Here is a 14,180-nt window from a genome sequence, read left to right as displayed (position 1 = left end):
AAAACTTATTTGTATTATCGGCCTTTCTCAACCAAGGTTGATGTCTGTTAGATTGTTGCATCACTTCATGCTTTCTAAATTATCAACGTGCTGCGAAAAACTTAATGAAAATCTTCCAACCAAGACTAATTCATAAACGCATACGACATACTACAAATTTTCATAAAATAAGAGAGGATACATTGTCAAATTTGATGTTAAAGGCCAAATAGGATAAATGGACAAATTATGCACGTTTATTTTCAGAGAACGATATGGGTGAGTGCACATACCTTCAGCGCCTTGTTTTCATTTCAGGTTGCAATTAGCTCGCTGACTTCTCGTATTAATATCACTATTCACTAAATATTATACGCGATGAGTAGATAATATAAAAGAAAATTAACTATCTATCATAAGTAAATTTTTCCATGGATGATAAATGTGTATACACCCTTTATACTGTTTAAGACTATTCCAAACCTGCATAAAGATTTATAAGGAAATCTTTATACTATAGTAGAAAGATGGCCGTAGAATTATTTTAACGACTAATTCACAAATCGTAGATATCTATTGTAACATGGAGCAACAATAATTATCAACACGACCAAGTAAACTCTTTACTTACTAAAGTGCAGGCTTCTACAAACTATTGAAGAAACCAATTTAAAAACTACGTAGAAACAATTACGGGACAAACTTCTTCCTTACAATTGTACTTGAGAATTGTCCTACACCTCATAAGACAATCCTTTCAGTGTCCATTTTGATATATGTTATATCTAATAAAATCTAATGAGACATGGTTCGATCATCGATGCTCCTTAAGAATGCTAGCATTTGCATCAACAATAAAATTCTTAATTTTTAACATGTATTTTTTCGAAGGGGAACTTCTAACAATATTACACACAAAATATAGGATAATCGAAGAAGCCCTATCTCTATAAATTTAGAAATTAAGAAAAGTGCTACCGAAGCTCAGTCAATCAGTGTCTCTGAACTAAATTGAGCACCAATTTACCCAAAGTACCAAGTCCATAGTAAACCAAACACCAAAAGTATTTAAATACAACTATCTGAATTAAGAAAAAGATCATTGATAAGAAGATCAACTCATTTAAACCATCCTCTCCCCTCAATTGCCAATGTATTAACTCATGTGAACCATCCCCTCCCTTCAACTGGAAAAAATTAAACATAGATAATAGACTCTTGACATACCAAGCAGTTGTCTCCTCTAATGGCATATTTTTCAAGATATCGTTGTAGAACCTGCATGCACCATCACCAAGAGTTTATTTACAAACTTCCTTTCATGAACATTTTTTTTATTACACGAAATGAGCTGGTGAAATGATGCCCTTCTTATGATGTGCGTCACATCTGATCATTTACTTTTCTGTGAATTTCTTTTTTGCTTGTGTTTCGTGATCCTGAGAAGAACTCGAGTTTTCCTTTTTTCATTTGTTGTTGTGTATGATGAGTCTATTTCTTTCGAGCAACTGCAATAATCAGCTCTGTAGATTTGTCTAATTAGAGCTTGGAGTTTCTGCTCCTCCAATAGATAATGGACAAAAAAACATACAGTTACATGGAATATAGAAGCACTTTTCTGTACATCTGAGTATACGCAAAAACATCAAGTATATAGATCATGAAAAGTAATTGAGAAGCTTTTGTTATCGTTTTCAGTTGGAGAATGTCTAACTGGTTGCACCATCAGTGTGCCTAATCCAATACCAAACACGGTCACAGAAAAATAGAATGGTTAGTTGGTGTAAACTGTAAACTTTACACAGATGACACATAAATTATTTTTAATGTACTAGAATCCCTATAATATGAACATGATAAATTCAGCTGCCTCTTAAGTGGATCTACATTTGTAATTGAGGTACACCTCAAATTATTGTAATTATTGCCTGCACTATCTTTTGTGCTTTTAAACTCCCAAGCAAAACCCCTCAGCTATTCTACTGACAAAGACTGCATATTTGGAGGTTAGAAAAAATAAGTACAAAAAGAAAGGCAAAAGCAAACGTGAACGACACATATTTAAGTTTTAAACTTCAATATCCCTGGCGTGAGTTAACGCTCCATAAGCTTGCCAATAGATAAACAATGCTCAATTCACAAACTGAAAAAAGTATTTCACCCCACTGTGAGCAAAAAGTTGTCAGTAACTATAATTTTTTTTTTTTTTGAAACTGGTAACTAAGTTGTCAGTACCTATATTATTTCCAAAGAATGAAACTAAAATTTATTTTGGTTCAACAAACAAACTTTTTCAATGAAAAAATAAGTATTCAACGATCGAATGAGAAATTATTTTAGATGTTATACCAAACAGTTTGTACGCACTCCGCAGTGCTGATATTGAGGGCATAAACACAATAAAAATCAATTAATCTTCTATATAAAACTTTCAGATTTAAATTTCCCTTCAAGAGGAGATAATCTCTAACGCTAAGTGATAAAATAAATCATTTAGAAGACCCCTGAAGGAAGACTTTTCCATCACTATAATAAAACAACAACAACATGCCCAATATAATCCCACCAGGTGGGATAATTCGACTAAAACATGAAACAAAAAGATTAAAAACTGTTTGAAAGCAATCAAATAAGTATTAAGTAGACCAAACGATCTTAAATTTATTGCACAAACAAAAATAACACAATTACTTACTAAGGCTTGCCACCAGCCCATTAGGGGATGGAGTAGTCGATCTTTTCCCATTTCAAGGCTTCAGACTTGTAGGACTCATCAAAAAACCTATACATAGTTCAATGGGAAAATTTTGGCAGTAATTTTTTTTCTTTTGAAATCACGTAAATGACAATAAAAGAAACTAAACTAATGATTTGCATATTAAGTCATTCTATAGCAGCAACAAATCCGATGCTATTGGACATCTATTCACTTTCACGGTTTCGCCTAGCCACAGCATTAACTTTCATTTTCTGTCCTAGATGCATTGTTTTTAAAAGAAACCATTTTTTCTCCAACTAAGATGGGGAGCCCTCTGTTTCCCGTTTGGCATTAATCAAAACGAATAGTAGGAAACACAATTACTTACTGGGTTACTAAGGCTTGCCACCAGCCCATTAGGGGATGGAGTAGTCGATCTTTTCCCATTTCAAGGCTTCAGACTTGTAGGACTCATCAAAAAACCTATACATAGTTCAATGGGAAAATTTTGGCAGTAATTTCTTTTCTTTTGAAATCACGTAAATGACAATAAAAGAAACTAAACTAATGATTTGCATATTAAGTCATTCTATAGCAGCAACAAATCCGATGCTATTGGACATCTATTCACTTTCACGGTTTCGCCTAGCCACAACATTAACTTTCATTTTCTGTCCTAGATGCATTGTTTTTAAAAGAAACCATTTTTTCTCCAACTAAGATAGGGAGCCCTCTGTTTCCCGTTTGGCATTAATCAAAACGAATAGTGTAATGGAATTATTCATTCTCAAATCATGTTGTCAACTTCAGGTTTCACCATGCCGAACATTAGGTGTTTAAATTTCTGAATAGCCCAAATGCATTTATGACAAAGTCTCATTCTTGAGTTGGTATCAAAGGTTAACTATATCAAGAGATCCACATAAAACCAAAGAAACAATGAACTCACAATTTATCTTCGTTGGTACTTGGTGCTGCCATCCGTTTCCCTCATCATCAAAGAAAAGAAATCTCTGAATGCACAGAAACATCATCCAATATAAGTCTCTTTTCATTTCTCGATTCAAATTACATAAACATTTATGGATATTTTAAGATGTATTTACAATATACAATAATTTTGGATATAGTTTTCAGATATCTAAATTTGAGTTTTGGAAAATTAAATTAATCTAATCTAGTTTAGTAATAATGTCAAAGGAGAATAACTTTTCTCTGTTGCAGTCCAAGTAGTGGATCAAAACCTCCACATTATTTGATATGCATAACAGCCTGCTCGTACAATCTTATTAGAGCATATACCACAAAACAAAAACAACAACTAAACTTAGAATATAATATTTGTACTATATAAGAAAATTTGACAGAATATAATTACCTTTATAATTGAATGTTGCGTCCCAATATGACTAAGAAGACTGGAAATGAGTAAAGTAATTGAAGTCCAATAGGCTCCGAATTGACAGGAATAAACAATAATCACAAGTCACAACACAGAAGAAATATCATAACTTCAAGTGATTGAATTCAAACTTGAATAAAGAAAAACGGGAAGGAGGTACATAAAAAAATAGGGTTAACTCAAGCCCAGCAATTCAGATCAAATAAAAAAACTCTGATAAAAGCAAAAACATACAAATTAAGAAGAAAAGTAAGGGTAGAGTTGGCCGAACCTTGAAAGAGTAACCTTGATTTGCATATAGTTTCAGAAAATATATGAATATCAACAAATCAAAATTGCAGAAATACATGAATCTCGGCATAATTAGTAAAGATTTAGTTTCACAAAAAATCATCAAAAGTAGAGAACTTTCAACTGATTAGAGGGAAAGAAAACACTCTACAATAAATTGATTCAATTAATTAGCTTACTTCTCTCTGTCTTTTAACGTCTCTGATCTCCTCCGTTGGTATCCTTCTTTTCTAGATTTGAGAAAAAGTTGGAGAGTAGCAGTAACCTGAAATTGTAAAAGTATGTCTCTGTACAATTACTTATGTGTTGTCAGCATACATGTGTGCTTGATCGTGCAATAGGAAATGCGGGAATGGGAACGTGGTGCAGATGTGGGGTAGTTATTTCCTTTTTCTGATTTTGTCTTCAATAAGTGAGTTAGTGGGGCAAATGGGCTATGTGACGTGCACTTGGATTAGTTTTACTTCGTTTATTTTTTTTTTCTTTTTTCTTTTGTCTTCTTATTTTTGTGTTTTTCTTTTTCTTTTTAAATATAAAAAAATGTAAAGATAAAATTTGATTTCCTGGTTCTTGTTCATTAAAAAAAAATGTGTTTACTTTTCAAGTATTATTCAAATAATTTATGTTCTAATCTAAATTCTTTATTTGTTAATTTAAATTAAATCCAATATATAGATGTATATGTTTCCTAGAAAATATTGATATTTAATTATTTTTAAATTAAAAATAATAACTAAAAACTAATTATTAACTAATTAACTACTTTTGTCCTAAAACTATCATGTGGCATTATCCTACACTGACACTTGTCACAATCCTATATCAAACTATTCTTTTTTTAATAATATATAGATTGGACGAGTCATGGCCTCTCAACACGTTGCTGATGATTATGCAAACGATTGTTTATTACAAGTAGTGACTTTGATTCAAAATCCTATCGAAAGATGTTATAACTATAGATTCCTTCAACTTGTATTTCGAATGATTATAATTATCAAAAATTACTCGCAGGCTGCAGATTTAGTGTCTAATTCACTTATTTGTATGCAGGGGCGGAGTCAGAACATTTGATAAGGGGGTTCAAGAAAAAGAGACTGGATGAAAAGGGTTAAAAAGTGTTATTACAGAGAATCAAACCCGCAACCATGGGCTCAATAATAGACATTTCAGCCACTGAGCTGAGTTCTCCACTATGTGAAGGAGATGCAACATTAATATTTATACATAAATCAAAAAATTGACCCTATATATATGTTGCAATTTTCCGACGAAGGGGGTTGGATTGACACCCCTTACACCCCTGTAGTTCCGCCCCTATTTGTATAGTGGAATCAACTTCAGAATCCTCAGATAAATTTCAAACAGGCAAATATTTGGAGGCCTTTTCTTCAATATAGTCTTTCTTCCGATTGAGTTTGCAGTTGTCTTTATAAGATTTTCTGCAATATCCTCTGTCCCATTTTCATTACCCTTCATTTTAGTCCGTTCAAGAAGTTAACATAGTGGAGAATCTATGGATGTTGACTGTGAGCATACCATAATGCTTTCCAACATTAAATTCTTCTACATTTAAATGTTTGATTCATTATTACTTTTGAAGGAAGAATATGTGCTCTGCAGTATGTGCATATGCAGAAAAGAGAAGAGAGAAGAATGAAACAACTTTACTTGACATAATAATTAACCAACGAGCCAATAGGAAAGGTCGTGAGAAGTACAGGTCACTTCAATATATATTTCCAACCTTTATTTTAAGAATTGTACGTATAATTTTTTTAAAAAATCTATATAAATCTACAAAGCAGGGACATAGTCTCGCTTATGTGACAGCCTAAAAAACTGGCATTTACATTTATCTTTTTTCTTAGAATTTTAGACTTTTTATTTATTTAAGTGCCCTAAATAAATAAAATAAAAACTCCAAAAGTCACAACTATTAGATTCTCTTTAGGTTTGTACTTAAATCTTCAGTTACAACCACTTAAAGATCCCAACGATTCTTTTCCCCGACTCTTCATTCTTTCTCTCCATTCTCTCTTTATTGTTCTTCCTTTCCTATCTTTTTTTGTTCTATTATTCTCTTGCTTCTCTTTTCTTCAGTTTCTTGGACTCCTCTATATTCTTTCCCCATAACCAGTATTCAAGGAGTGTCAATCGTGCATAGTTAGGTAAAAAGTTTGTTTTTATGTATATATGCTATATATTGACTCCCCTTGGCTTATTTCGTGGATTTACTCCTTTATATTTTAACACTCCTTAGTGAAAATCGTGGCCATAACCTTCGGTTGAATTCTCAAAGGATTTCTGTCGTTCCATCCTCTTAGGGGCAGATAACCTGCTCATTGCGAAACTTCATATGAGTTGGTTGTATTTATATCTTCAAAAAGTGCCTTAGCATTCAACGCGGGAAGAAGCATCTGGTTGCCAGTATCACTTATCCTGCAGGGCAGCTCTAATTAAGCATTTAATATGAAATGAGTTTAAATTATATATACCGTTTTTGTAACAACTTCTTAAATTATCAGATCACCCAAATGATATTTACCGGTAAGCCTTCTTAAAAAATGGGATTTGCAATCTTTATAAAGGTGATCTGATGGTGTAAAACTTTGTTACACCATCGGGTGTGTATAGCATAATGTCAACTTAGGTATCCACCCAAAGGAATCAACTTCTCCGGTCATAGTTATGTTTTGGCAGATTTGTTTAATTATATGAATTTGTTGTTACAATAAAAAAAGTGGCTTTGCTTAGTAATTTCATTGACTGAGTGACCATTTGAGAAATTAACTCAGACAAACTCTTTCGTCAAGAGAATGTGTATACCAAGTGTAGCCATCTTGACATCAGACAACTACCTACTTCTTTTAGCCCTCTTCCGTTAGTGATATCTTCTTCATTGTCTACTTGTCTAGCTGTAGATATTTTGCTGCTAAAGATCACAGATGAAACAAGAAAACAGGTACATCTTGATAGCATCATTAAACCTTTGTATATTCTCCTTCATCCCACAACTAGATAAATGTTCTGCTTTAGTTGTTGATCCACAGTTTGTAGCATGTCAGCCTAGAAATTGCAGCCATGGTGCAAACATAAGCTTTCCATTTTATATTCAAGATGAGCAAGAAGCTTATTGTGGGTACCCTGGATTTGGGCTAAATTTGTAGTGAACAAGGGTTTCCTGTTGTACATATTGCTGAAAATGAGTATACAGTTGAAGATATTTCATACCAAGATCATACTTTTCAGCTGAAAAATTCAGTCTTTAATGGAACTACAAGCAATGGTTGTTTTTCTGAGATCAAGAATGTGTCACTCGATGATCACCCTTTTAAGTTTGTTAATGAATCGAGAATCTACTTGTCGAATTGTAATGCATCAATACCCGAGCCTCTTCTGAAGCACAAGATTGGTTTTGGTTGTGGTGAAGAAAATGGAAACAATTGGGGTGATCTTGCAATGTTTGCTGAGGATGAAAGCTTTGAGTGTGCATTACAAGTGTGCAAAAATCATGTAATGGCACCAGTAGAAATGCTCGGAAATGAGGGATATAATCTAGTTCTTGACTATCAATCGATAATGAGAAGGAGGTTTAGATTGATCTGGACCGCCAGTAACTGCACTGAGCGTGCAGAAAGCAGAGGACGTTGCGGATTTGATATACCAAATTATGAATTCTTTTGTTTCTGCACTGACAGGCCTCATATTGCAAGTTGCAAAAAACAAGAATAATACATTTTTTTAAAACTTTACAAAACTAGTATAAACGTATTTCCCAGTAACGTATTAGATATTATTTTATTCAAAAAATCCAACGGACAAAAACTAACGGCTGACGGAGCAAACAGATATATAAAACGTTACTGTCAGTAACGTTTTTATAATTCGTTACTGTGAGTTACATATTAAGGCTAATACGTTACTAACAGTAACGACTTATACGTGACTTTATTATGTCTTCACTTTTTGATATCACCCAATACTTTTAACTTGGAGTATAAATTTATATATAAAATTTTATTAAAATTGCATTAAATAAGTATTAACCAATTTTTAAAAGTACAATGGGTTTAATATATTAAGAGCTTTAACTATTAAACCAATAAAATTTATATCCTTAATCCAGCGGACCTTATAGCTTACCATATGATATTTGCTCTTATTCCCAGCTCTATCATATATGATCAGGTGATTCTACTAGAAAGTAGAATTTTGAGGGACTTTTAGTAAAAAAAATTATCAGAATCGTACTCATGGTAATTGTTTCCGATGGACTTTCAACGGAAACGTCGTCTGATATTCTGATAATTTTAGTCATATGAAGTATTTACATATCTGAGAAATCAAACTAATCGTCGTTATCGTACAAAAAACATAACTGAACACGGATCTTGAATTTTTTATGAAAAGGGTCCTTGTTTTAAAAGGAATAGGTGACTAGGTCATGTCCCAAAAGTTAGTTGGATGGATTTTTACTAGCTTATAAGGTAAATAAATGTAGAAGGAAGACCCACCTTATTTAATTACTCATTTTTCATATGTGGATAATTATATCAATTATCTAACGAAAATATACGAGATTAAAACTTAATGCTCTAGATATTTTTCATGTCATATATAAGAATCTAAGTTTAAATTAGGGAGATTATATTAATTGGTGCTGTTAAGTCTAAGTATGTTAGGCCGACCATAACATATGTATGAACTCAATAATATAATTCATACTTGATTATCGCAGATGTATTAGGAAACACGTATTAGTGATATCAATAAGTGAAGACATAATAAAGTCACGTATAAGTCGTTACTGTTAGTAACGTATTAGCCTTAATACGTAACTCACAGTAACGAATTATAAAAACGTTACTGACAATAACGTTTTATATATCCGTTTGCTCCGTCAGCCGTTAGTTTTTGTCTATTAAATTTTTTTAATAAAATAATGTCTAATACGTTACTGGGAAATACGTTTATACTAGTTCTATAAAGTTTCAAAAAAATATATTATTTTCGTTAATCGATTTAAATAATGGATTATTTTGGTAAAAAATTCTACTTATCGACAATGAAGTAAATGATAGTGGGTCTCCTAGTACAGTTGTGGGGTCGTGCTTTGTAACGTCTTGTATTAACTTCTTGTTGAAAAATTGTAAACGAACACTGGCGGATTTCAATTTTGTGGGTTCTGAATTTTCAGAGCGACAACGACTTCAAGTACTAATAATTGGGTTCTAAATTTGATCTATATATATATTTAATGAACTTCTTAACACAAATACAGTATTTGAGCAATATCTATTGGTTCAGTCGAACCCGTATTAGCTTCTACCTCCGCCCCTGTCTATGAGAAGGGAAAAGAACATGTCTTGTTATTGCGAAGAAAAAGAAACGAACAAAAAATTAGGTGAAACTTAAACACCTATGTTAATGATAAACGGCTCGTCTTGCCATAAACAAGGGCGCAGCCTCATGTCATCGGAAAATTACCCTGTATAGTTAAGTAAAAATGTATACTAAAAAAATTGATTCCCTTTTGCTTATTCGTGGATTTACTCCTTTTGTGAAAATCCTGGCCATAACATTTTGCTGAATTCTCAAAAGAACTTCTATTGCTCCATCCTCGTAGGGGCAGATAACCTGCCGCGATCTGATCCGACCCACTCATGGTAAAACTTCATACGAGTTTGTTCTATTTTTATCTTCAACAAGTGGCCTTAGCATCCAATACAGGTCGAAGTCTTTGGTTGCCGGTATCACTTATCCAGTTATTCTGCATGGCAACTCAAATTAATGTATTTAAATTATATGTACCGTATGTGTAACAATTTATTAAATTATCAGATCACCCCAATGATATCTATGGGTAAGTCTTCTTAAAATATGGGACAAGTAATGGCCAAAATTACACTTCATAGACAAAAAATCCAATCTTTCTTCTAGTGGGGTAGCTGCAAATTGCTGCAGACATATTAACAGCAAAAGTATTAATGCAGAAAAAGTGAGCAATTTAATTAGAGTTTAATAAATGTCTAAATCCAAATATCTCAGTTAGATTACAGTTCAAAAAAAATTGCTGGACATGCACTTGAACGTTTGGTTACTGTGGTATTCACAAGATAAATAGCACACCAACAACATCGCGATCTGGAACAACTTTGCAATTGGAACGGCTGCACAAGAAATACTGGGAATAACTAAGAAACATATCAATTTAACCTGAGTTTGTTAAATAAATTTAAATAAACTGACGCAAGGAACTCTGAGAATCGTTGCCAGCCTTCCCTAAAAACTCCAATGGCGTCATTCCCCCTATCAACTCATACTAAATGAATGGAGTCATAAAAAAAGCAATAGCTAGTCAAGCATATGAGTTCTTTGCCAGAATTATATTTCAACTGGTGCAAAATTAGTACATATTAATAGTTGTTAATTATAGGGATGGGGAAGATAATACACTATTAGTTAATACATATCAATAAATGTTAATTATAGCAGAGGGAAGGGGAAGAGATAGTCTTTTAGTGCTTCCCCATTCTCAAGGAAATTAAAAGTGATTAGTTGTAACTTCTCGGTAAACACCTGCAGTAAAAAATTATTCAAACTCTTCAGAATTGCTTCTAATTCAAAGAATCAACATAAATGATGCATAGTGATTATTCATTCAATGTACCAACATAACTGACAGGATTATAATTGAACCATATACTCTTGATTTATCCAGACTTCATGTTACATTTATATAAATAAAATATGATTATCTAATTAGCTATACTATTCAATTAGATTTTGATTTAGTGTAGGGGCAAAATGGTAATTCAACTTTAAAGGTAAGTACTTCCTACTTTTAGTATAATATGATTCAATCCTAAAGTGGACATCCACCTTACCTTCTGCTTTATGTACAAAATGTGTTATTTTTTAGAATTACTGTTAAAGTGTGTGATTATCTCATCTAAAAGCTTAAGCTGTTAGAGAGAAGAAAACTTTATTTATTTAATTATATTTTCAACACGCCCCTCATGTGGTGGCTTGATTCTTTTTTCATGGGCCAAGCACGGAAATTATTTTTGATAATGGGTGGCAGTGAGATTCGATCACAGGATCTCTGCCTGCTCTGATATTATGTTAAAGTGTGTAACCATCTCATGTAAAAGCTCAAGCTGTTAGAGAGAAGCACACTCTATTTACTTAATTATATTTTCAAGAAGTTCCCTATGTATTTATAACCAAAAAATAGACTCCCTTTCAATGACTTAGTCGAACTTAGTTGCATCATCATCTTCAGCTTCTGGTTGTTGACAGAGATATATTTAGATCCATTATCCTTCATGTCTTTGCTACTGCAGTAAAAATTGAATGCAGAAACAATCTTTTGACTGAAGGCTATCAGGTGCTATATATACATTATGCCAATGTGTGAATAATAAAATTGTTACAATTATGGTAACTCTTATTAGTATTTCCTGTGACAACTACAAAAGCCACTTTCTGTGGAGAGAGAGAGAGTTGCAAACAAAAGAGAGAAAAATACCAAAAGATGATTTTAAGAGACATTAGTACTGCATTTGAATAAATTATGAATAAGGAAGCAAACAAAAGAAGACGACTGATAATTGAGGAAGCAAACAAAAGAAGAAGACTAATAATTGAGGAAGCAAACAAAAGAAGAAGACTAATAATTGAGGAAGCAAACAAAAAAGAAGACTAAGCCATATGGAATCATCCCATGCTCACACAAAAAAAATTCTACCTCAAGAAAAGGAATGCTATATGTTGAATTAATCGTTCAGTGGAATTGTTTTATGTGATTATTATTTCCAATCAACCTTACGACGTCAAGGCTGTTAATGGATTTGGAAATTTCTCAGAAGATGGTATAAAGGGAATAATAAATTCAGTAGTTCAAGAAAAATAGAGCAACAATACCAGATTTTGCTAAAAGTTTACAACAAAATAAAACTACACAAATAACAGCTAACAGATGAACAAATAAAGACTAGGCCAGTTTGATCTGAACCACTTTCGACGGGGAGTATAATTTGTGTAAAACTTCACTAGAATTGCAATAAATAGTAGATATAAACCCATAACTTTAAAAATATGATGGATTCAAAACTAGAAACCTTAAAAGTTGAACCCATAGAGCTAACATCTTGGATCCGTCTCTGGCCATTGGCAGTTGAATCATTGAACTAGTAGAAAGAGTAAATCTTGGTAAATAAATGGATGACTAAAGAATTGTACTGCAATACTTGGGATTGGAAAAGTCTCCATGTCAAATATTAGATACATCCAAAGATTTCGGAGTTTACTCGTCAATTTTGCAGTGATCGGCAACCTTTGTTTTTTCCATTTGTATTTCCTTTTTTTTTTTTTTTTAATTCTTACTTTTATACCCTGTCAGACACATCAAAAATTATGTATTAATTTATAATAGTTTTGTCACAAATATAAAAGAAAGATTAATCAAATAAATCATTCATCATACATAGAAGAATAAGCACCTCAAAATTACATAATAAATGTACTAAAATTTTAACGAGTAATTATTTGGCATCCACTCAATGTAAGAAATAATAATGATAAATCCTAGGAATAATATTCAATAAGCATTCCATGATCTGCTCTGTTATTTCCATCTCCTGACCTTCTTGGGTTGTTAGGTCATGGGATGCTACTTCCTATACCTAATGCCTACAAATGAATTGAAAAAACAAGCAATAAGTAACTCAAAGTATCAAGGTGGAACCCAATATTAACATATACGGATTTTTTATATAATATATCAGCATTTTTACAATATCTGAAACATATTAGACAAATATTTGCTCACATAACTCACTTACTCATCGCAAAAGGAGAGATTATGTTCAATTTGCTGCTCTGTTAGACAAGCACTCCCATGATCTGCTCTGTTATACACAATGCATTTATTTGATGGAAAAAGAAAAATCACTCAAGATCTAAAAATCAACACCATAACTTATAACTATGGAAATATCTCAGAGACACTACTTTAAGTTAAGAAGAGTAAGCAGGACACAGATAACAATTTATATATAAAGCAAGGCTTTTGAATCTTGTGGTCTGATGTGCCGCGAAATTACGGGATATTCGATGCTAATTCCTTAAGATTCTGTGACTCTTCAAGCACTTTTGTTGTTAATTTTTGTGTATTTATGTTGTTTTGTAAGATAAGATGCCCGGAGAGCATAACGGAGCAAAACGGAACAAAATAGAGCAAAAATAGAACAAGAAGCACTTTCTGGCAGCACATGCTAGTAGCACTTGCTGCAACATGTTGTGCATGCGAGCAGCATGTTGTGCATGCGAGCAGCACTTGCTACAGTATGTGCTGACAGAGATATTTGCACAACATGCTACGGTTTGGCACAACATGCGACACGAGATGCGAGTAGCATGTTGTGCACGCAGGGTATTTTTGTCCACATTTTGTTTCCGTTTTGGCACTTCTATAAATAGAATGCTAGGGTTTGTAAAACTCATCTTTGGCCATTTCAAACAAGTTTTGGAGAGTAGGTTCCTACACCACACTTTGAGGTTGAAGATTTGGTTGAGCATTTCTTAAACCTTTAATTCATTTCTTCAATTCCTTGTTTTGTATTGTATATCTAAGTGTGTAGTATTTATTTTCTTCACTTGAATCTTGTTTATGGAAATATTCTATGATTAAAGTGTTGGATGAAACTCTTGTTTTGCTTATGTATTGAATGATTTTTATTGTTATTGAAAGGGGTCTTTGTTGATTTAATTAATCTTGTTCTTTAATGTTTCTTAAGGGATTAG

General features: G+C 32.7%; 1 protein-coding gene and 1 long non-coding RNA gene across 12 annotated transcripts; one reads left to right on the top strand and one right to left on the bottom strand.

Annotated features, from left to right (window-relative positions):
- Nucleotides 1-803: 803 nt before the first annotated feature.
- LOC132641728 (uncharacterized) lies at nucleotides 804-5,202 on the bottom strand. Of its 11 annotated transcripts, none has more exons than XR_009582948.1 (3): nucleotides 4,550-5,202; nucleotides 4,056-4,129; nucleotides 804-3,962 (listed from the first exon to the last, which is right to left on the bottom strand). It is a non-coding gene; the product is annotated as an uncharacterized LOC132641728 (long non-coding RNA). The 11 variants fall into 11 exon arrangements; XR_009582952.1 differs by having other exon boundaries at nucleotides 804-3,949; XR_009582953.1 differs by having other exon boundaries at nucleotides 804-3,690; nucleotides 4,550-5,196.
- A 2,116-nt stretch (nucleotides 5,203-7,318) lies between these two features.
- On the top strand, nucleotides 7,319-8,105 carry LOC132639869 (LEAF RUST 10 DISEASE-RESISTANCE LOCUS RECEPTOR-LIKE PROTEIN KINASE-like 1.2). Its single transcript, XM_060356256.1, has 2 exons — nucleotides 7,319-7,422; nucleotides 7,541-8,105. Exons 1-2 carry the CDS (start codon nucleotides 7,319-7,321, stop codon nucleotides 8,103-8,105), a joined length of 669 nt encoding a protein of 222 aa, XP_060212239.1.
- Nucleotides 8,106-14,180: the final 6,075 nt, after the last annotated feature.

This window comes from Lycium barbarum, chromosome 5 (assembly GCF_019175385.1).
Source record: "Lycium barbarum isolate Lr01 chromosome 5, ASM1917538v2, whole genome shotgun sequence".
Classification (NCBI taxonomy): Eukaryota; Viridiplantae; Streptophyta; class Magnoliopsida; order Solanales; family Solanaceae; genus Lycium; species Lycium barbarum.
This window is presented reverse-complemented; position numbering and strand designations above follow the sequence as displayed.